Raw genomic sequence first — 19925 nt, 5'->3', positions numbered from 1 at the left:
TTTGAGCGTGATCTTGGTACATGGCTGTTTCAAAGATTCACTATCTAGAGTCTATTGCCATGGGTATATAGTCGATGTCTAAACGTCATGATCCTTGGTATATGCACGCATACATAAACGCTCCCCTTCATGCCAATTCTGTCCATGTCCCGTGCGGACTTTGAAGTGACCAGAGCTGAGGTGGTAAGGAAACGGAGATGATTAATATGCCAACACTAGGTATCTCTATTCCATCTCTCACAGATCGGGTGTTGGAGGTGTATACTACACTTTGCTATAGAACTGGTTTGAGAGTCGCATCAGACATACTAGGTAGCTTAAATGCCTTGCCTAATCGAGGGGAGCCCTCGAAGCGTTGGCTCGCAAACTTCCGGCTTTCTCCATCAGCTAGCTTATGGTCTCGGTTCAGGCTCACCCACACGAGATGGCCCGAGAGGCTTGATCCACTGATCTGGCGGTTGATATATGCTAGATCAACTCACAACCACAGCGTCCCGTCATCCACCAGTCTCACGAAGCTTTGCCAGTGCTACCATGATGCCCTGGTCCATTGCCTCTGACTGGGCGCCTTCTTTGGGCCGTTGCTCTTCAATAGTATCTACATGAATAGTATCTACATGTACGTCGGGCTTGCTGCTCTCCGACTCCGCAAGCAGGAACTCTTCATCGAGATGCTCCCGACCCTCATTTGACCTTGAAGGGGCGCCAGACGCCTCAGTCTCCAGCTGTGCCGATCGATGATTTCTATCTCTATTGAGAGCACTCGCCTTCTTCATCGACTCCACTCGAAATCTTTCCCTCACTGTTTTATGCCATTGCCGGACCTTCTTTTCTCCCCATCCAGGGACCGCACTTATCTGCTCTGGCGGCGCATTAATTGCGTTCTGTAGGCTTCCGAAGGTGGACATTAGGCTCGCAGCGTCCGATTTATTGATGCTGCGGGGGGTAGTCACAAACTCGACTAGTGAATCCTTGTAGGTTTGGGCCTGCTGCGTGCGAATAGCTGTAGGTTGAGAATTTTCGGATGACTTATACAGCTCTAAGTAGTGTGCAGCTTCAGGTGCAGACCAGCACAGCATCAATGTAAGGTTATTGATGAGAGACGTCTTAGACAGTTCTCGAAGGCTATCTTCATGATTTGCTATATCCACCATCACTAGGACAATGCGCAGTAGATACTTCCCCGCTAGCTGCCGTATGCGCGAGTAGATGTATTCAGGATGTAGGCGATGGTACTTGAGCGACAAGAACAGCGCGCAGGTGGTGTTGCCGATCACGTAGTCGGCCGGAATATCCGCGTACTCCCAAGGTACGATCTTGATATGGTTCAAGATCGGATTTCCTTTCTGTCGTGTAGAGACAAGTATAGCGGAGGGACCGGATCTATTGGGCAGTGCCTGTGGCGTAGGCTGTTGGATTTTAGGTGGATTGAACGCTTGGCCTGATGTCGAGACCGTGGGAGGTGCGCTGGACTCTTGTCGCTCGCCTCTGCCATCGGATTCGCTTCCCATATTCTCTCCGAAAGCGATATGATGAACAATATATGCACTAATTCTAAGCCCCAGCTCGACACTGGAGGAGAAATAGGCCACAGTCTGAGACAGAGATCAGGTTTCAAATTGGATTTGATTGAGCTTGAGAAGCTGTGGTTCTCGCCGTTTGCTGGCTTTCCGACCGGCATGACCTCACGTGCAACCTGAGTGCGTCATATGCCTCTCCTACTCGCAGACGTCGAGAGTTCGAGCCGCTCCTTAGACATGCCGCCACTACTCATAGATCCAGAGCTTGTCTGTGACCTGGGGGGGAAACTTCTCGATATCTCGATTTCCTATCGATATTATACCTCGATATATACATATAAGCTCGCCCTCCTGTCGTGCTTAAACCCAGGCAGGACGAGATGGATCCGGGAAATTACTGGTCTCTGACTCGAGCGCCTCGTATCTAATCTTCATCCTCACCGCCCTGAGACCCGCTTCTACCTTGCCTCTTGACTTTGTCCTTGCTGGGATTTTTCTGCCGCAGATTTTCCTCCGAAAAAAAGTCATCCAGACACCAACCATGGCCGACAGTGACGATTCTCGCAACGAGAGGGCCGTCGAGGGTCAAGCCACCCCAAATAAGTCTGTGGCCGTTGTTGATACGCAGAAAAAGGCAACAAGCCAGTCTTCCTCGAACCAACCTCGCAGGGAGTTGTTCATTCGATCGCTTCCCGCCTCAGCGACCACCGAGAGTCTCGCAGAACATTTCTCACAGTCTTATGTGATCAAGCATGCCATCGTCGTCACTGATCCAGAGACAAAGCAATCGAAAGGCTACGGCTTCGTGACCTTTGCTGATGTCGAAGATGCGAAGGCTGCGTTGGAGGAACTCAACGGAACTGTTTTCGCCGGGAAGAAAATCAAGGTCGAGTATGCGCAACCGCGCCATCGCGTTGTTGACGAGAACCTCGGCAAATCCAAACCATCTACCGAAGCCCTTGAGCTCAAGAAGCAAAGAGAACAACAAAGAGCGGCTGCTGTGCCACCCAGATTGATCGTCCGAAACCTGCCGTGGAGCATCAAGGAACCTAACGATCTGGCAGTGCTCTTCCGGAGTTATGGAAAGGTCAAACAAGCCTATCTTCCCAAAAAGGGAAACCAGCTGGCAGGTTTCGGCTTCGTGGTGCTGAGGGGAAAAAAGAACGCAGAGAAGGCGCTAGAGGGCGTCAATGGCAAGGAGGTAGACGGGCGGACACTGGCTGTTGATTGGGCAGTGGAAAAAAATGTTTGGGAGAATCTGCAAAAAGAACAAGATAGCGCGGAGAGTGATGAGCAGAATGAGGAGCCGAAAGATGCTAAGATGGCGGATGAAGACGAGGAAGCGGCAGAGCCTGACTCTGATGTTGTCGAGGACGCCCTTTCCGCCGACGAGGACGATGATCTCGATAGTGAAGACGATATCGATGAGGAAGAGTTGGAAGGTGAAGGGATTGATGAACAGCAGGCAAAAGAAGATGAGAGGGATGCATCAACTATCTTCATCAGGAATCTGCCTTTCACTTGTGACGATGAGATGCTCTATGAACATTTCACCCAATTCGGGCCCCTTCGCTATGCACGAATCGTCATTGACCGAGAAACTGAGCGTCCTCGTGGGACCGGATTTGTTTGCTTTTGGAAAGTGGATGATGCAGTATCATGTATGCGCGATGCCCCCAAACAGCAGGATTCCCTTGCCGCAGATAAAGACAAGGGCAAGAAAGCATCCACATCATACAAGCAGTCTGTTCTACAAAATGAGAACGCTGATCCCAGCGGGCGTTACACCTTGGATGGCCGTGTGCTTCAGATCGCTCGTGCAGTGAGCAAGTCTCGTGCCACCGAACTCGAGGAAGAGGGTGTTTCTCGTCGCCTTGTTCGCGATACTGATAAACGTCGTCTTTACCTTCTTCAGGAGGGTACCATCGCACCCAATACCTCTCTCTACAAGAAACTCTCGCCTTCTGAAATTAAGATGAGAGAGGACAGTTACAAACAACGACAAAACTTCATTAAGAAGAATCCTAGCCTTCACCTCAGTCTTACGCGTTTGTCCATTCGCAACATTCCCCGCCATATCACGTCCAAAGATCTTAAACAGCTGGCTAGGCAGGCCGTTGTTGGTTTCGCCCAGGACATGAAAAGCGGCGTGCGCCAACCCTTGTCGAAGGAGGAGCTGGACCGGGCTGCTGATGTCATGCGCGAAGCAGAGCAGCAGCGGAAAAAGAAGGGTGTTGGAGTCGTCAGACAAGCCAAGATTGTTTATGAGAGTCGCGATGGAAGCAAGATCAACGAGGAAAGTGGAGCAGGCCGGAGTAGAGGTTACGGCTTCGTCGAATACTACACCCATCGCCATGCTCTCATGGGTTTAAGATGGCTCAATGGCCATGCCGTAGAGCCTCCCAAATCCGCAACCCCTGATGCCCAGGACAAGAAAAAACGGCTCGTTGTTGAATTCGCCATTGAGAACGCTAATGTCGTCAAACGTCGCAATGAACTGCAGTCTAAAGCACGCAATTTCAAGAAGGAGGAAGAACAAGGCGATGGTGCCTCGAAACGTGGTGCGCAGGATAAGATCTCCCAGACAGGACAGAAGCGAAAGCGTTCTGATAACAGCAGCGACAAGAACGATGCTGGTGAAGACGCGGAGGAACAAGACAAGATCGCAAAGCGAAACCGGATCATTTCAAGGAAGAGAATGCAACGGAGAACTCGGAAAGGGAAGGCTTAAACACGGGTACATTTAAAAGTTCAAAAGCGTCACCTAGATAGCTAATGGTTATTGTGTATACTTATACTAACAATCCTCACGAATAAGTTGAGATATTACTTAGATAGATAGAACTAAGATGCTAGGTATCACAACAACATATGAAGGCACCAGTTGCCAGTCCTGAGGCATATTTGGTGCGCTTATGATAGAGGAGCGCTGGCTAATCAAGAAAGTACCACAAAATGCCTCATTCACTTCTGTCAATAGTTGGCGGCGTCTTGCACTTTCCCAACAATGTTGTACCGTTTGCTAAAGAATGTGAACCATTCATCGAGTACCGTCTTCTCTTTATCCTCAAGATCGTACCAGTCAGGTCGGCAATCCTCAGGCTTGAGCGACGAGGAGGCCAGGGCGCGGGAGGGATCCTTTCCGGCGAATACTGCAACCGGACAAATGTATGAGCACAACAAGAACATATAAATGTATCAATTAAACGGATTATTCGAGCAGCCCGGGTTTGAACCCACCGTGGTATTGCCCGCTCGGGCTGTATGCAACGTTGCGAGTCACGTCAAAAACAATTCCTTTGATTGCGACCAGCGTAGGACGATTCGGATCGGTGCCTGTAGTCGCACTCAGTCAGAGATAACTCGCTGCGTGCACCTAGGCATCTCTTAACAAAATCAACTGACCGTCGCATTTCGATAGTTCCTCCACAGTTATCAGATCGTATTTGGGAGGGTCAAGCTGGACAGGGATCTTAGGGGAGAAACGCTTCGGCTCGGGCTCGTGTTCGACCATGGTGTCTCACTGATTGATATACAATTCCGCTCTTTGTTTTGCGCTGGCGATTAAGTATGGCGATTGAGTACCTATGACTCCAACTCCCATAAACAAGCAAGCTATTGTAACCGAGAAAAGAAGTTGATGGTGGGATTCGGGACGAGAAGACGCGGGGCAGGCGGGGGAAGAAGTGCTCGGGGCGGTGCAACCGTGGGTCGGAACCTGAGAAACGCGACCTCTAATTCAGTTCTCTGTCATTGGCCTGCATTTGAAGTCCTCTGGACTCTGTACTTATTTATTATATATATATTTTTTTTAAAACTAATGTATGTTCATGCTCATAACTCAACGCACCGAGGAGATCAAGGTTTTCGTTCCATTGAGCAGGAGCTTGTTACCTTCCACCGTCCTTCAATATGTATAAGGATTGAGGTTGCATATAAGGATACGTAATGTACTTGGAGGGCACACAGTATTTGAGTATCTCTCATACTCGAGTACCGAATTTACATAATACTGCTTTGGGCATCTGACGTCAAGGAATGTTGGCTAACAATTGGATTCATACGAATACTGTGCATGTCGCAACGATGAATATCCGCCTGCCTCTTTCCCCCTAAATTCTCATTTATCTTCACATCCGCTGATTTGTTATCATCGCATTATCTCCTCCAAATCCACTTCTCACTGCAGCTCAAATAATGCCCCCAAGTCACTTCGATCAGCCGGAGAAGTTGGAGTCTGTACCTTTGCTCACAAAAAGGCCCGAAGTCAGTGAGGTTACACACTCACAAAAACGCCAGCAGAACCCTCTGGAGTCGGAATTATCGCATCGCCTATATTTCGAAGATAATGATGACTTCTTCCCCCCCAGCTGGCTAGGGCAGAAGCCCCCCGCCCAAGGCCGAAGTCGTCCGCCGACCCCAGAAACCGAAACCACAGCGCGATCCCACTAGACGCTGGACGGGGTCATCAGCATGATCTGGCTTGGACGAAACTATGGCGCTTTTTGGAGTTTCTACTGCATTTATTTGTCTGGGCTGGTCAAATCTTCTGCTCAGTGCTATACTGGGGCCATCGGATTGTCAAATTTACCATATTTCACCCCCGCCCCCGGGCCTTGATGAGATGCTCTTCTTTGTAAGCAGGCACGGTTGGAATGAAGAAGACAGTAACTATTACATTATGTGATCGCAGTAATTGGGGCGCCTCAGGCTGGGTGTACCGCAGATGGATGGCAGCGGTATGTCCGAAGTAGTAGCAATAGAATTAATTTCAACCGGTGTTAACTATAGCCATTAGCAGTAAAAGGTCTAGTCTCCGTACTGTACTGTATTTCGTACTTCGTAACTGGGAACCGTTTTCAACTGGCGGGCCCTTCAACAAGTCCCCGCACATTTCTCTCCCACCCCGCCAGGTTTCACCAATTTACCAATGACCTACGGAGTACGGAGTACCTTACTTAGTACAACCCTGGAGCTATCATGTCGTCAACACATCATTATTCAAACTGGCATTGGAAACCCTTATGGCTGACAATTGTGAATTAACTAATGGAAACCTCAGTCCTTGTCAACTACTACAGGCTGAAGGAATGTTGCTGTGGGTTTGCCCGCGTCCTCCCTTTGGTCCCTCCGCGCTAGTCTGGTGTCTATCTTCGGGCTAGAAGTAAGGGCCTTTTTATCTGTCCGCCATTGTGGGGAGCCAAAATGGAGTCGCCCGTGCTGGAGATATCCCTCTTGCTCTATGATTTGCTTTCCTGCTTGTCTTTTGACATACCTGCCGAGGTAGGCCAGCCAAATCAGCAGGCGACTGTAATGAATCATGATTATTACGACCATGATACCGTCTTCCGCCCGCTTCGTGGCTTGCTACATATACGACGGCCTCCCTTCGTCCGCTGCTTTCCTTAGCCCTTGCTCTTTCTCTCCGGAGATTCTTTCTGCATTGTTATTATGAAGCGCGCTCTGCCTGTCTGTTGATCATCCGAGTGAACCAGAATTGCAGTTGTGGGTCAAGGTCCTACACACGCTTCGCAGATGATTATTGCGACTGTTCTCCATGAGGGGCAATCCCCGACAATAGATTGTCCTGATAGCAGACAAGCTGCCAGTCACCAAGGACCCCATGAAAAGGGCGTGGTACTCAATGGTAGTGAAGAGTCCGCTGTCTGTTCAAATACATTCGCCTCCGACCACACACATCGCAAGCTTAAGCCCAGACACATACAACTTATTGGCATCGGTGGTACAATTGGCACAGCACTATATGTGCAGATTGGTAAGGGCTTGATGCATGGTGGCCCTGGCAGCCTGTTTCTGGCTTTTTTGATCTGGTTAGTTTCCCACTACTGCTGCCAATTTGTCTTCATACTGCCCTTCCTCTCCTTCCCTACTGTTCCCGCTGCCATCTCAACCTGGCAACTATTGTCCCAGAGAGTTTGCCTCAATGGTAGTGAGTCAACATTCACTACAAATGAGCCAGTTCCTCCACTAGTTGGAAAGCTATTGAGACGTGCTGTTCAGCTTCAATGAGCTGTTCCTACAAGCCCCCCGTGGAAACCTAAGTAGGACAGGACTGCGACACATTTGATTTGGTTGTGAATTAGCACGGGTGTGAATATGGCCTTTGTGATCAAATGCCTCTTTTCTTCGTACGTGAAATGCCAAATCTTATATGCTCTTGGAATAGGTCCCTAGTCATCCTCTGTATAACAGTCTGTAAGGGGCCCTATTGTTCAATCCTGTTGGCTTCTCTCCTCGCGGTCCCGAAAATATTCCAGTTCCACCTCTCTGTCAACAACGGCATCTCGATCCTTGCTCTACTTCGGCATCGAGAACCTTTGAAAGCATGAATACGCCTGCGTTTCTGCCGGTGATTGGTTCATAGGCACCCTGTATCCGTTTCATCTGGTAAGACCGTCACTGAACAAACTCTTGTGCTAGGCCTGGCAGAAATGGTTACCTACTTGCCCATATCATCACCTTTCATTAGATTCGCTGGTCGATATGTCGACGAAGCCTTCGGCGTGGCTGCTGGTTACAACTTCTTCATATTCGAAGCCATTATGGTCCCGTTCGAAGTTACGGCATGTAATATGATTATCAACTACTGGAGCGATGCAGTTCCAGTTGCCGGTATTGTTATCATTGTACTAGCACTCTACGTGTGCGTGGCCTCTCCTTTATTCTGATGGACCCTTGAACCGCAGTTCTCTAACCAGATCTAAAACTGTTGACTTTTTAGTCTTTTGAATCTCTTTGCCGTCGAATGGTATGGCGAGTCTGAGTTCTGGCTTTCTCTCAGCAAAGTCTTACTTAGTGTGGGGCTGATATTCTTCACATTTATTGTGATGGTTGGAGGTAACCCTCTCGGCGACCGGTTCGGCTTCCGGTACTGGAGAAACCCTGGAGCCTTCGCAGAATATTATAAGCCTGGCGATCTTGGGCGGTGGCTTGGGTTCTTGGCTTGTTTCATTCAGGCTAGCTTCACCATCGCCGGGCCTGACTACGTCTCAATGGCTGCCGGGGAGGCAGTCAATCCCCGTGGGGTTCTACCGAAGGCTTACAACGGCATATTCCTTCGGCTCACAGCATTCTTTGTTTTGGGGGTGCTTTGCATTGGCATCTTGGTTCCTTATAACGACCCCGAAATGGCGGCTGCGTTTGAACAAGATTTGCCCGGCGCTGCGTCCTCGCCTTATGTGATTGCAATGGATCGATTACGAATCCCAGTGCTGCCACACATCGTCAATGCCATGATTCTCCTTGCTTCGTTCAGCGCGGGTAACAGCTATGTTTACTGTGCCAGCCGTAGCCTTTATGGGCTTGCGCTTGATGGCAAGGCGCCACGAATCCTCACTAAATGCACCAGAAAGGGTATACCAATCTACTGCGTGCTGGCCGTTCTTCTGATTTCCCTTCTTGCGTTCTTACAGGTTTCCAATGGCTCAGCAGTCGTCCTTAACTGGTTTGTTAGTCTGGTAGGGCCCCCTCGCTGAACGTGCCATGACTCGAGTGCTGACCAGATTGATAGATGACAGCCTCCCAACTCATTAATTTTTCGGTCATTACCTTCACATACACTAGATTTAGGAAAGCTCTGATCGCACAAGGCGTGGCCCGGCAGACTCTACCCTACCGGAGTTGGGGCCAGCCTTATGTCGCCTACATAGCCTTGGTCTCCACATTCGTCATGACCTTTGTCGGAGGATACACAGTTTTCCTGCCCGGCAACTGGGACGTACCGACATTCTTGTTTTCGTACACGATGATTGCGGTGTTTCCAATCATATATCTTGGCTATAAATTCTTTTGCCGAACAAAATTCCTGAAGCCCGAAGAGATCGATATAATGACTGGAGTGGATGATATAGATGAGTATACGAAGAGCTATGTTGAAGTACCTTCGCGGTAAGCCCTCCACCTTCCACGACGCTGCATGACTGCCATGAGACGATTCGTGTAAACTAACAAGACACAGTAACCCTCTCTCACGATTTGGCGATTGGCTGTTCGGCTAACCTACTTACACGGTTGGACCAAAGAGATGTGGCAAAGATGATGTGTTCTATTGCTCCAGGCGGGAGATATATAGTCAAAATATAGTTCTGAACGTGACGCGCCGTCCGGCAATGCGTCCCTGTAAAATTATTCAACCGGTATAGAAAGCATACAACAACAGCAGAAGACATTACAGTCCGCAGAATCGCCTTCCAGCAGCCGACGCGACCAAGTGTCTTGTCTCGGCGCCAGTTGGTGAATCCACCTAGTTTACCTGTTCCTGGTTCTGTTCCTTTTTGATAGCATCCATCCTCAATTTGTTGCGCTTGCCCAGGACTTTCAATGTATTTGTCCGCTCAATCTCGGTCATCTGCTCCCAGTTCGAGATTCTCGATAGTGTTCCATCCTGGTTGACGACCAACGGGCCGAGATGGTCCAGCCTCACGGATGTCCCATCGCCACTGACGTCGAGCTGTCGCGTCGCAGAGTCGACACTGCTTGCATCTGGAAGAGCGAGGTATTCTTTCCGCTCCTGATTTTCCGAGAGGGGGGCGGTGCCAGTAGTCAGGGGCTCTTGGGAAGGCGTCGTCGACATCGTTGAGCAGAAACTGGCGTTATGCTGACGGTAAAGATGAGAAGCGAAGCAGTGCGGATGAGCAGGGAGATGGGTTTGAAATCGTGGCGTACTGATCGCCGATGCGCGGGTGGATGTGGATGCGGTAAGAAGTGGGTTGAGGAGAATGTTGAGGAGAGAGGCACGGCTCAAAGGACCAGACATGTGCATTATATGTCGGTCACATAAGCTGTAGCTTTAGTATGGTGCAAAAAAAGAGAGAGAGAGAGAAAGAGAGAGAAGAGAAATCAAGTAACGTGTGACGGACAGAAAATGATGGGGATTTTTTCTTAATCTCGGGGTGGATGATGAGGTGGTGAGAGGGAGCTCTGGGCGGGGGCGCGGCGAGGAGAGGATTCTAGAACTTTAGTGAGGAACAGCCGACACTTGCCCTCTATAGCTTCACTACTGAGAATCCAGGCTTCGAGAAGCTTCCAATGAGATCAAAAGCCTTTTCACCCTGTTTGTGGTGGCGTGGCTTTCTTATTCACAATGGAGCTGGCAACGTATGATTCGATTCTACTTTTTTACACACTACGAACTATGGCTGCATTTGGCAGCACTTATTACCTGAACCACCAATTGACCTGGTGAAGATCAGTAAACTCCCTTTAGCGAACGTGACAGCATGGCATCTTACCGAAGCAGTCACACTGTCCCCCAGTCCCTTGATGCTATGCCACCATCCTCGAGGTATGAACATGCCGTCTCCAGCCTTTAGGTGCGCTTCGAATCCGATGGGACCAGTAGATTCGGTAGCTGCATTATCCCAGACAGCTTGCTCAAGCAGCACCCTCTCCTCGCCGTGCATCATGTCATCGCCCCGAATTGCAGCAGACTCGCGGCCAGCGCTCTTCCCCAATCGGCGTCGCACCGCGCCGAACACCCTTTGCCCTTCCGAGGGTGGTAGCAATCGCACTACCTTCCGTCCGGCCAGCTGGACAAACAGGTTCGGGTTCGGATCGCGGTGAAGAGGGGTATACGTAGGCGGGTATCCAATCCAAATGTTTGTATCGTAAACATCTCCCTTTCCTACCTGCGCAACCAAGTTTGGGGTGGGGAGATCATCGCGAAGAGCCTGCGGCAAGTCAAGGAGCTGGCACTGCGCCAGGTACAAACGCATCGTGTGCGATTCGAGAGATTCCGCAGCAGATATCCATTTGAGGAACAAGCTTAGAGGCGCATGGAACTGCCGAAAGCGAAGCCCATTCGCTCCAATACTAGTACTGACAGGAGCTTGTGTCAGTTCCAGAGGAACCAGAGCATCCGCACCATATTGACTGAGATACGCAGTGTTTAATCGGGACGGCGAGTCGCGGAACCATTTCTCGAAGGCAGGAAGAGTTTGGAAATATCGGAGGGGGAGGATTATAGGGTGCTCCGGGATGAAGTATGTCTGACGAAAGTGGTCGAGCTCAAAATCCTCGAGAGATTCCAATAGGCGGTACGGGTGCTGCGATGCCGTCGTGGAGAAAGAACCGAGGAATTGTTGGCTTGGTTGGTTACAGCGAGAGTGCCTCCTCCATACCCGGAGGCTATTGTAACATGATCGTTGGTGGATCTTCATCCAGACTGATGAGATGTAGTAAATCTTGCAGGCAGATTTTTGTGCGGTGTTTTCAGGCCAACTTGGTTGGGAGACTGGAACCTTGAAGGCCGGGGAGATTTCCGCCCCGAGCTGCCAGTCCGTCAGCTTTACCGCCTTGGGGTCACTCTCTCACTCTACGTAACCGGGACCCAGTCCGACCGTTCACCCGTCTGGGGAAAACGGAAACCCCGCGCACCCATCCGCCGAGGAGAAGGAATCTATCCGCACCAGTCACTGCTTGCTTGCACGCCAACAATCAATCGTCGCATCGTGTTACTCCCCTAAGATGGCTTCAGAGTCTCCCCAGACTGATATGGCACCACCTCAGCCAGAAGTCACGGACCAGAATGAAGCCCCGGCTGCCGATACGACGAAGAGGAAGGCGGAACAGGCTAACGGAACGCATACTCGCACCAAGCGGAATCGCTACATCTCTATCGCATGGTATGATTCCGGCTCTAAAATCCACACCGAGACAAAACCCCAGACCTCTGTCAATTGCGGGATTGCGATTTGCTGACACAAGGCTCGAACCTTTCCTTTGTGTTTAGTAATGAATGCAAACGGCGCAAGATTAAGTGCAACGGCCAGGTACCTTGCCAACGCTGCGGACACCTTAATCTCGAATGTTAGTTGTCACCGCGAGGGCTGTGTAACTCGGATATGACGTTGATGCAAGGGACACGCTGAGTGATTTTCTTAGGCCGATATGCTCCGAACTGCTGCAACAATAATTTCAAGGATTCCGAGTAAGTCGACAGGGCAATGATTCCCTTGATCCCGCGTGACATACACCCCCGAGGCGCCATGGCTCACCGAACATCTTACATAGAGAATTTCGATCGATGAAAGACCAAATCAAGACTTTGCAAGATCAAGTCAATAGTCTCTTTTCTAATCTCAAGGACCTTCGGTCTCAGCGATCGTCTTTAGACCCACCGGGCTTCGATGGGTTCTCTCGAGATGGCTCCCAATCAGTCTTCACGCCAATGCATGCACCATTGGCTAAACCTCGTATGAGGCATCCGCGCTTTCAGGGCCCTACTAGTTCCGCTTTCAACTTTGATGTCGCCCGTTCGAGTCTGCAGACCATGGGCATTGCGCCAGCTGAGGATATGATTACAGATGATCTCACCACAGCACATGCCACCCCTGCCGGTTCACCCCCGCATGTGGGCCAGCTTGTTTCCACAATCCATCCAACTAAAGACCCGATATGGGTTATCAAGAGGGATGAAGCCCTGCGACTTTGCCAGGTGTACGAGGAGGAAGTTGGAATCATGTACCCTCTTATAGATATCGAACAAGTAGCGCAACAAGTGAACTTGCTCTACACATTTGTGGAAGCTGCAACACGGACTGGCTTCGCACAGAGAGGTCTCCCCGGTGCAGATGGCCTTCATGACGATAGCACGCTTCTTTTGAAGATGATTCTCGCAATCACTTTGGTGATAGAGGGAAGCGGCCAGAGCGAGCTAGCACGGCGTCTTTACCTAAATGTCAAGCCGGTTGCTGAAGCTAAAATCTGGGATTCGCTGGACATTAGGACAATTCAATTATATGGTTTGATGGTATGTTCTGTTCCGGGTCCACCAAGATTCGATCATTGACCGTGTGTCTAGGCAACCTATCATTTCCATTCGGATGATGATGCTATGGCATATCGTATCATCGGTATTGCAGCTCGTATGTGTCTTGAGATGGGTCTGCACCGACGAGATGCGCTGGCAAAATTATTTCCCAACGAAGACCAGTGGCCTGCCATTGTGAAGACCTTTTGGTCGGTATATAGTTTGGACAGGCGTTGGAGCTTTGGTACAGGGCTTCCATTCATCATTCAAGATGAAGACATTGATCCCAATTTGCCCGAACCGGTGAGCCCCGTCGTTCATCATTAATCCAGTTATTTGTAGAGCTAACCGATCCTTAGGACGCGTCTCTACTGTATCTTAGGTGCATGATATCGTACAACCGGATCAGCTCCAAGATATGGTACTCTGGACTTGGCTCAGAAGGAGCAACTGACATACGACGCGATGAGATTGGCTATCTGGACTATCAGATTCTACAATGGTATAAACAAGTGCCGGATGGGCTGAAGTTCTACCCAGTCGATGTTCCAAAGCATCACCATGGTGAGTCAACTAGCCGAGGTCTTCGAAGACTGAGAATTCTTTTATATCTACGCATGAATCAGCTTCGGATCCTCATTTACCGGCCGGTGCTACATTCCGCGGTGAGCATCGCGGAAGACAAAGGTCACGCGCAGACCGTGGTGGATATTGCGAAAGAGTCGATCCGAGTGCTCACTCGGCTCAATGGGACGTCCGATATCTATCGTACGCAGCAAATCACTTTCAACTACTTTCTAGTCGCCGCCTTGGCGGTCCTCTTCCTCGCTGTGTGTCATGCACCAAATGACTTCAACCGACAAGTGCGGGACGAATTTTACATGGCTCTTGAACTAGTCAGCGGGTTCAGTACCAAATCTTATGTATCCAAGCGACTCTGGAAGACAATCAAGGGTCTCCGCAAAATAGGCGAACGGTTGGGTGTCATTGTACGACCTTTCGGAACCGATTCCAACGACCCTCATTCTTCCGCGGCTGTTGCAATGGCCGGACTGGCCGGTCACCAAATCGAAGATCTTTCGGTGTATGGGTCGGTGAATGGCGCTGGAGAGCTAGGAAACAGCCCGCTGAATGGGCTGCAAATGAGCCATGAACTCACGAATCTTTTCGAGGCGGTTGGGGGGTTTGGTAATTTCATGACCTCGGGAGGGCCTTCGGAAAGCCTCACTGGTTTCATCGGCCAGGATGGAGAAATTCAAAACACCGGGGAAGGTTTGTCAGGTGTTCTTGGAGATGAAGGCGAATGGTCGCGTGTTATACGGGATTTATTTTAGAAGTTTGAGCTGTATTTAGGATGTGGCTACAGCCTGTCTTTGGCTTCACCCCGCCTGTGAACGAGAACTTCTCAAACCGTTCTCCATGCCAGACTTGAGATCTTGGTCATTCATAGTATTCATAGCATTCATAGTAATTCGCCTGTTCGGTAGAATCCGTTGTCGAGTGTGTGGTGGACATCTAATCACGTGATCGAGTAGGTGCAGTGCATGAAAGGCTCACCTCAGATGCTTTTCCAAAGAAAGCAACGGTCGCCATTATGATTTATCGAATCGAGCTTGATCTCATGCTGCTAGGAGTGCTGGCATCAAGTGGTCTCGCTTTCTTCTGTCTTGTCTTGTCTTCAATGAGCTGAAATTCAGTCCCGACTACTGTCTCTCGTCCCCTCTCACCGCCCCACGAATCTAATTTCGGAAGCCCCTCGACGACCTCCGTCGATCCATCCATCCAGAACCGAGCTGGGAGTGCGTGATCCAGCCTCATCCCTAGCTTGCCACTCCTTTGGTGACTCTTGGACTTTGATTCAAAGCCTGATCTGTGACGTTTCATGTCCATTTAAGTTATTCGCTGGTTAGTGGATGCCCCAACACACTACTAATATCGTCTACATCCCTCATCGCACAATAATCCGCCGGCCCGCACATTGCCAATGACCCCTCGCCTTATCAGCCAGGCAGATGTACGGTTACTAATTGACCATCTCAGCAGTTTGCCTTCCACGGCCTCTTCCCTTTAGCACCTGATTTCTTGTGCTTCATATCTTCTCCCTCTTGATTTAGGGAGTACCGCAAGGAACACGATTAGACTTGTACCCGGCACTCGATATAGCCGGTGCAGGTTTCAGCCCGCGCTCTATCTCGGAACGAGATTCATATCGGAAGCCTGGTTTCCCCCGTTAGCTCGGCAACGTGTCGAGAGAGACAGGTTCGGCGTTGGCCGACGGCCTAGACAGGCTGGATCTGAGTCAACTGTCTGAATCAACGCCCTCATCATCTGCGTCGGACTCGTTCGATATGTCGTCGTCGGAAGGTGCACCGGAGTCCTGGATCTCCTCCTTCTGCTCCTTGATGGGCCATGAGTTCTTCGCCGAAGTTTCCGAGGATTTCATCGAGGATGACTTCAACCTCACTGGCCTTCAGTCGCAAGTGCCCATGTACAAGGAGGCGCTGGAAATGATCTTGGACGTGGAGCCGGAGGAGGACGACGAGGATGAAGAGGAAGAGGAAGAGGAGGAGGATGAAGATGAGATACTGGGCGATGACAAGCCTCTGGGCTACCGGAGAGCTGGAGAGCGCAGGCATGCACGGGTGGCAAGCGATTTGAGTGTGATTGAGAGCTCTGCCGAGTTGTTATACGGCTTGATCCATCAACGGTACATCACTTCGCGGCCTGGCATTCAGCAGATGCTTGAGAAGTACGAGATGCAACATTTTGGTGTCTGCCCCAGAGTGTACTGCAATGGTTGCAGGGTCCTGCCCGTGGGTCGCTCAGATACCCCGGGTCAGGAGACCGTCAAATTGTTCTGTCCCAGTTGCCAGGACCTCTACACACCTCCCAACAGTCGCTTCCACTCGGTCGATGGCGCCTTCTTCGGTACCACTTTTGGGTGCCTGTTCTTTATGACTTTCCCCGATTTGGACATCGGATCTCGGATGGACAATTCCCTGTCAGCTCTGTCCCCCACGCGTTCTTCCTCCTTGACATCTTCCTCGATCAACAACCAGGTGTCTCCAGATGTGCCCCCTCCCAACCAGCCCGTCGAGATCAACGGCATGCGCACGGTCAATTTCAGCCCCGGTCTCGGCCCGGGCCGCATTTATGAATCGCGAATTTATGGATTCCGTGTCTCAGAGAGATCACGATCAGGCCCGCGCATGAAGTGGCTGCGCATGAAGCCAACTGATATCCGTGAGCTGGACGAGATGTCTCGTTACGAAGCGCTACATGGAGAGGCCGACAACGATGGCGATACGGAGATGGGCAGTGGTAACGGCGCCGCTGCTCAGAACGCCGCCATCGCCAGACGGAAGAAAGCCCCAATGCGAAGGCGCCGATACAACCCGGACCAGATGAGCATCAACGGCGCAGAAGCTGGTTGAAGTACTCGTCATCATGCTTGGATGAGAACGTCGCACTTTTTCTCTCTATCCTTTTTTTTCTTGGGCTACTTGTGTGAACGCAACCTCTTCATTTCTCATGGACTCCTTTGCTCTTTTGAAGGATTGAGTTTATCTCCTGTTTCTCTTTTTGCCTTTCCCAATTCAATTTCATCATTCGACGTGTCTGTCTACCATCACCACCTCCCCGGCGAGGTTTGAATTGCCTGTAACGGAGTCAAACCGCTGCCGGCAAACACCACCTAGTCCGTTCGCCGCCATGCGTACCGGCCCAAAGCTCATATATCTATCTACTCATGTTCAGTGATATTGTCTCACGTTGTCTTACGTTTCGTTCCTCCCGTTGACCTGCATTCAGGCGTCGTTGAGTCAAATTATTGTCTTTGGCGTACAGATTCACGTTCACAAATACAGTACAAATACACCATGCACAAGATTATTTTCGCTGCGGACAATCAGCTTGTTTGTTGAACCGTAGTTGCGCAGGAGAAGTGTTTGAATCCCAAGAAGGAAGCTATTTCACCGACACCTAGCATTGTTGGGGCAATTCGGGCTTTCTGTAACAAGAGGTCACAGCAGGTATTGTAGTACAGTATATTGGGGACTGGGAGGGCGGTTTGCGTCTCGGCCAAGTCCGAATCCGCCTTAGGCTCGCTCAGTCATAGTGGCCTAACGACTAACTGGGTAACTAGTAATAATGACAACCGCCAATGGCTGGTTTACTTTTCGCTCCTTGCAGAGTATGCGGTATGCGAACCTGGCTGTCAGTCAATATGAAGGAAGAAGAAAGAAAATAAAAAATAAAAATGTGAAGAACACATGTAGAGAGAACTGAACAGCAGAAGTAGCTTAACCATATTTACCACTGGCTAATCACTCCACTATACTTAGGGAGTGGTGGGAAGTGGACACCACCAGAAAGCCACAGATCTGACAAGTCGGTGTTCTAAGGCCGTATCTTCTGGCGGAGGGGCCGCTTTGCACGTGGTCCATAAATTAAGAACAGGCAACAGGCAACAATGCAGTGCGTGGCTCGGATACCTACATTTGATTGCACCGACCGTAATCTTCAGGCATCGGAAAAATTAAGGTGATGATGATATTGGGACCGTTGAAATCCCCGGTAAACATTAGTTTGTTGGGTCCTGATTTGTGATTCTTTTAAACTGTCACCGGTGGCAGGAGTCTGGTTGTGTGCATGAGAGTACCTATCAACTGCATAATTATTAGGCGGCCAACTATCCAATCCTCCAGGCATCTTCACGTCTTCATGTGCTTGCCGATATGACGCGCGGGGTTTGTGCGTTACCTCCGCTAACTTACTATCTCCGGCATAGACGAGGTCGGATTTCACCGTTTGTTTGCCGTGGGCTATGACCGACAGATCTTTGGTTCAGCCGCGTTGGTTTTTATCGTTTTCATTCTTTTCGTCTTTTTCCTATCTGTCTTTTTTTTGGGGACCTTCTCTGCATTTCTTCCATTCATTATGCTTGATGAATTTGCACGCGATGCTACTGGGTCTCACATTAGCGTGGCCTGATGGCTGTCCTTCTATACGAGCTTCGACCGAGTGAGGGAACCCCTTTCAGAGGCAAGGATGTGCCTCTGTCCTCTGAATCGCCAAAGTTCCATGTAATCCGGTGCCGGGGCGTCTGGGATCGTTGCAACGTTGAAATAAGTCGTAACTCAATCATAGTCTCAGCCGCGCCGGGAGAGGGCTATCCTGGTTGGTGCCGGTGAGCTGTATCTCCACGGCGTGTTGCACGATATCGCGACGAGAGAGTTACCTCGAGGATGCCGGAGAGTGTCTGGACAAATTGGTCCGGAAGAGTTCTCACATGTAACGGGTTCTGACTTAGTCCTGAGAATTTAAATGGGCTTACTTGGTCGCATCTAGCGGACTAGGGCTGTCACTTTTACTTAGGAAGGGAGTAAGAGGTTTACTCTCTGATAAAACCAATCTTGATTCATAATCCGCGGCCTGGAATCAAGGTAAGCTCCATGCTGCAGCCGTTGGTGAAAGGGACGAGAAAAAGTAATGTTCTCAAGATAAGTGGGTATCATAAAAATCATAGAAAGGAGTTGAATACGTCGCAATTTGTGTTGCCCGACAAGGCCCAGTTTCTGGTACTTTCACACGCGGGGATAGCAATTGTGCGTGATCCAGAAAGGAAAACATCGTCACGAGCGGAACTTGCCTTGACTGCGACCAAAAATAACCCTTGTGCGATTCGTGGTATAGCCCGATTTGGGAGTCGGTGATATGCTTTAATTCCGAGTACGATTACCATCTGAAGCGAATGGCCCGGGGCTAAGACTGGGAATACGATAAAACATCATGGAATGTTTGTCCAGACTGTCTTCAGCCGATACAGACCTGAACACCGACGATCCAAACTGCACACTTGAGACGAGACCCGTGAATTAGCCTGGCTGCGAGTCAGCTGCCACCTGCTGAGGGTGAGGGTGCGCATGAAAGTGATTTGGAATCCCCAGATCTGTCGATGCTAACATAATTCGTACCACGTCTTGCCAGGGTGTGTGGAGGCGCAGCAGTATGCCAGCAGTCGTGTGGCATACGTCACTTTGGCGACTTGAGCAGAGCCTCCTGGCATGAAATGGAAAGCAACATCAGCGTACAGATAGAGGGTGGTGGGGATGAGTGGTTGTTTCTTTTTCCTTATTTTTTTTTTGGTCTTTTCTATTTTGATTTTTTTGGGTTTCCGTTCGAATTCCACCATTGCCGTTTCGATCTTGCTGGGGGACAAAGGAGAAGGGAGGGGATCACCGGGAGCGGCACGGTTGCCCGGGCTAGATTCTGGCCCAGGCGCTAAGCGGCTGCAGTGGGTGGTTGTGGTGGTGGGTTACTTGGGATCTTTCGGGTTCACCTCCAAGGCTCCAGCGTCCTTGAGTGATCAAGAGAGAGCCGCCTTGAAGCCTCTCGCTGTCTCCGAATCAATGGAAAGGAATTGGCCAACAGCGATTGGCGGTCGAGTCTGAGTCTTTGAGCTCGATTCAAAAACCCCTGCAAAGGTTGCATTCCGGTTGGTGAAATATCTAGACTAGGTAAACCACCCGCCCCAAAACTGGAAGGCCTTGCGATCACCTTAACCTAAAATCAAGGCCTTTTCTGGCTCGCGACGAGATAGAAGGGGGGCTGGCTGTATTCAGGCTCTCCCCCCC

At 50.2% G+C, this 19925-nt stretch overlaps 9 protein-coding genes across 9 annotated transcripts; 6 read left to right on the top strand and 3 right to left on the bottom strand.

Annotated features, from left to right (window-relative positions):
* Positions 1 to 156: 156 nt before the first annotated feature.
* On the bottom strand, positions 157 to 1619 carry BO82DRAFT_390908 (DNA repair protein RAD10). The gene has a single exon (XM_025638539.1). The coding sequence runs from the start codon at positions 1509 to 1511 to the stop codon at positions 498 to 500; it is 1014 nt and encodes a 337-aa protein (XP_025493705.1). The 5' UTR covers positions 1512 to 1619; the 3' UTR covers positions 157 to 497.
* A 159-nt stretch (positions 1620 to 1778) lies between these two features.
* Positions 1779 to 4498, top strand: BO82DRAFT_352919 (mRNA-binding ribosome biosynthesis protein NOP4). The gene has a single exon (XM_025634822.1). The coding sequence runs from the start codon at positions 2062 to 2064 to the stop codon at positions 4249 to 4251; it is 2190 nt and encodes a 729-aa protein (XP_025493704.1). The 5' UTR covers positions 1779 to 2061; the 3' UTR covers positions 4252 to 4498.
* BO82DRAFT_352918 (putative progesterone binding protein) lies at positions 4319 to 5247 on the bottom strand. Its single transcript, XM_025634821.1, has 3 exons — positions 4926 to 5247; positions 4761 to 4856; positions 4319 to 4672 (listed from the first exon to the last, which is right to left on the bottom strand). The coding sequence occupies exons 1-3, from the start codon at positions 5032 to 5034 to the stop codon at positions 4494 to 4496; spliced, it is 384 nt and encodes a 127-aa protein (XP_025493703.1). The 5' UTR covers positions 5035 to 5247; the 3' UTR covers positions 4319 to 4493.
* A 346-nt stretch (positions 5248 to 5593) lies between these two features.
* BO82DRAFT_352917 (uncharacterized protein) lies at positions 5594 to 6181 on the top strand. The gene has a single exon (XM_025634820.1). It carries the CDS (start codon positions 5718 to 5720, stop codon positions 5970 to 5972), a length of 255 nt encoding a protein of 84 aa, XP_025493702.1. The 5' UTR covers positions 5594 to 5717; the 3' UTR covers positions 5973 to 6181.
* A 775-nt stretch (positions 6182 to 6956) lies between these two features.
* BO82DRAFT_42491 (uncharacterized protein) lies at positions 6957 to 7797 on the top strand. The gene is made up of 2 exons (XM_025640313.1): positions 6957 to 7669; positions 7742 to 7797. Exon 1 carries the CDS (start codon positions 7056 to 7058, stop codon positions 7548 to 7550), a length of 495 nt encoding a protein of 164 aa, XP_025493701.1. The 5' UTR covers positions 6957 to 7055; the 3' UTR covers positions 7551 to 7669; positions 7742 to 7797.
* Positions 7798 to 7846: 49 nt separating this feature from the next.
* On the top strand, positions 7847 to 9661 carry BO82DRAFT_42453 (aromatic amino acid transport protein aroP). Its single transcript, XM_025640295.1, has 4 exons — positions 7847 to 8184; positions 8263 to 8998; positions 9052 to 9428; positions 9499 to 9661. The coding sequence occupies exons 1-4, from the start codon at positions 7973 to 7975 to the stop codon at positions 9536 to 9538; spliced, it is 1365 nt and encodes a 454-aa protein (XP_025493700.1). The 5' UTR covers positions 7847 to 7972; the 3' UTR covers positions 9539 to 9661.
* BO82DRAFT_382305 (Clavaminate synthase-like protein) lies at positions 9508 to 11988 on the bottom strand (the record flags this gene model as incomplete). The annotated part of the gene is made up of 3 exons (XM_025637918.1): positions 9508 to 10279; positions 10752 to 11624; positions 11948 to 11988. 3 exons carry the CDS (start codon positions 11986 to 11988, stop codon positions 9784 to 9786), a joined length of 1410 nt encoding a protein of 469 aa, XP_025493699.1. The 3' UTR covers positions 9508 to 9783.
* Positions 11989 to 12402: 414 nt separating this feature from the next.
* Positions 12403 to 14757, top strand: BO82DRAFT_42297 (transcription factor domain-containing protein). Its single transcript, XM_025640226.1, has 3 exons — positions 12403 to 13290; positions 13342 to 13593; positions 13650 to 14757. Exons 1-3 carry the CDS (start codon positions 12565 to 12567, stop codon positions 14622 to 14624), a joined length of 1953 nt encoding a protein of 650 aa, XP_025493698.1. The 5' UTR covers positions 12403 to 12564; the 3' UTR covers positions 14625 to 14757.
* Positions 14758 to 15638: 881 nt separating this feature from the next.
* On the top strand, positions 15639 to 16724 carry BO82DRAFT_373250 (casein kinase II subunit beta; the record flags this gene model as incomplete). The annotated part of the gene is made up of 1 exon (XM_025637361.1): positions 15639 to 16724. One exon carries the CDS (start codon positions 15639 to 15641, stop codon positions 16722 to 16724), a length of 1086 nt encoding a protein of 361 aa, XP_025493697.1.
* Between the last annotated feature and the right edge of the window lie 3201 nt (positions 16725 to 19925).

The sequence above is a fragment of the Aspergillus uvarum genome, assembly GCF_003184745.1.
Source record: "Aspergillus uvarum CBS 121591 unplaced genomic scaffold BO82scaffold_16, whole genome shotgun sequence".
Classification (NCBI taxonomy): Eukaryota; Fungi; Ascomycota; class Eurotiomycetes; order Eurotiales; family Aspergillaceae; genus Aspergillus; species Aspergillus uvarum.
This window is presented reverse-complemented; position numbering and strand designations above follow the sequence as displayed.

Excerpts from the sequence above, each read along its gene's own strand:
- BO82DRAFT_390908 (XM_025638539.1), bottom strand. The coding sequence starts at position 1,511 with ATGGGAAGCGAATCCGATGGCAGAGGCGAGCGACAAGAGTCCAGCGCA.
- BO82DRAFT_352919 (XM_025634822.1), top strand. The coding sequence starts at position 2,062 with ATGGCCGACAGTGACGATTCTCGCAACGAGAGGGCCGTCGAGGGTCAA.
- BO82DRAFT_352918 (XM_025634821.1), bottom strand. The coding sequence starts at position 5,034 with ATGGTCGAACACGAGCCCGAGCCGAAGCGTTTCTCCCCTAAGATCCCT. Across the intron at positions 4,857-4,925 it reads GGAACTATCGAAATGCGACG|GCACCGATCCGAATCGTCCT; the intron begins GTCAGTTGATTT and ends GTGCGACTACAG. Across the intron at positions 4,673-4,760 it reads CCCGAGCGGGCAATACCACG|TATTCGCCGGAAAGGATCCC; the intron begins GTGGGTTCAAAC and ends GTCCGGTTGCAG.
- BO82DRAFT_352917 (XM_025634820.1), top strand. The coding sequence starts at position 5,718 with ATGCCCCCAAGTCACTTCGATCAGCCGGAGAAGTTGGAGTCTGTACCT.
- BO82DRAFT_42491 (XM_025640313.1), top strand. The coding sequence starts at position 7,056 with ATGATTATTGCGACTGTTCTCCATGAGGGGCAATCCCCGACAATAGAT.
- BO82DRAFT_42453 (XM_025640295.1), top strand. The coding sequence starts at position 7,973 with ATGGTTACCTACTTGCCCATATCATCACCTTTCATTAGATTCGCTGGT. Across the intron at positions 8,185-8,262 it reads ATTGTACTAGCACTCTACGT|TCTTTTGAATCTCTTTGCCG; the intron begins GTGCGTGGCCTC and ends TTGACTTTTTAG. Across the intron at positions 8,999-9,051 it reads TTAACTGGTTTGTTAGTCTG|ATGACAGCCTCCCAACTCAT; the intron begins GTAGGGCCCCCT and ends CCAGATTGATAG.
- BO82DRAFT_42297 (XM_025640226.1), top strand. The coding sequence starts at position 12,565 with ATGAAAGACCAAATCAAGACTTTGCAAGATCAAGTCAATAGTCTCTTT. Across the intron at positions 13,291-13,341 it reads TTCAATTATATGGTTTGATG|GCAACCTATCATTTCCATTC; the intron begins GTATGTTCTGTT and ends CCGTGTGTCTAG. Across the intron at positions 13,594-13,649 it reads ATCCCAATTTGCCCGAACCG|GACGCGTCTCTACTGTATCT; the intron begins GTGAGCCCCGTC and ends ACCGATCCTTAG.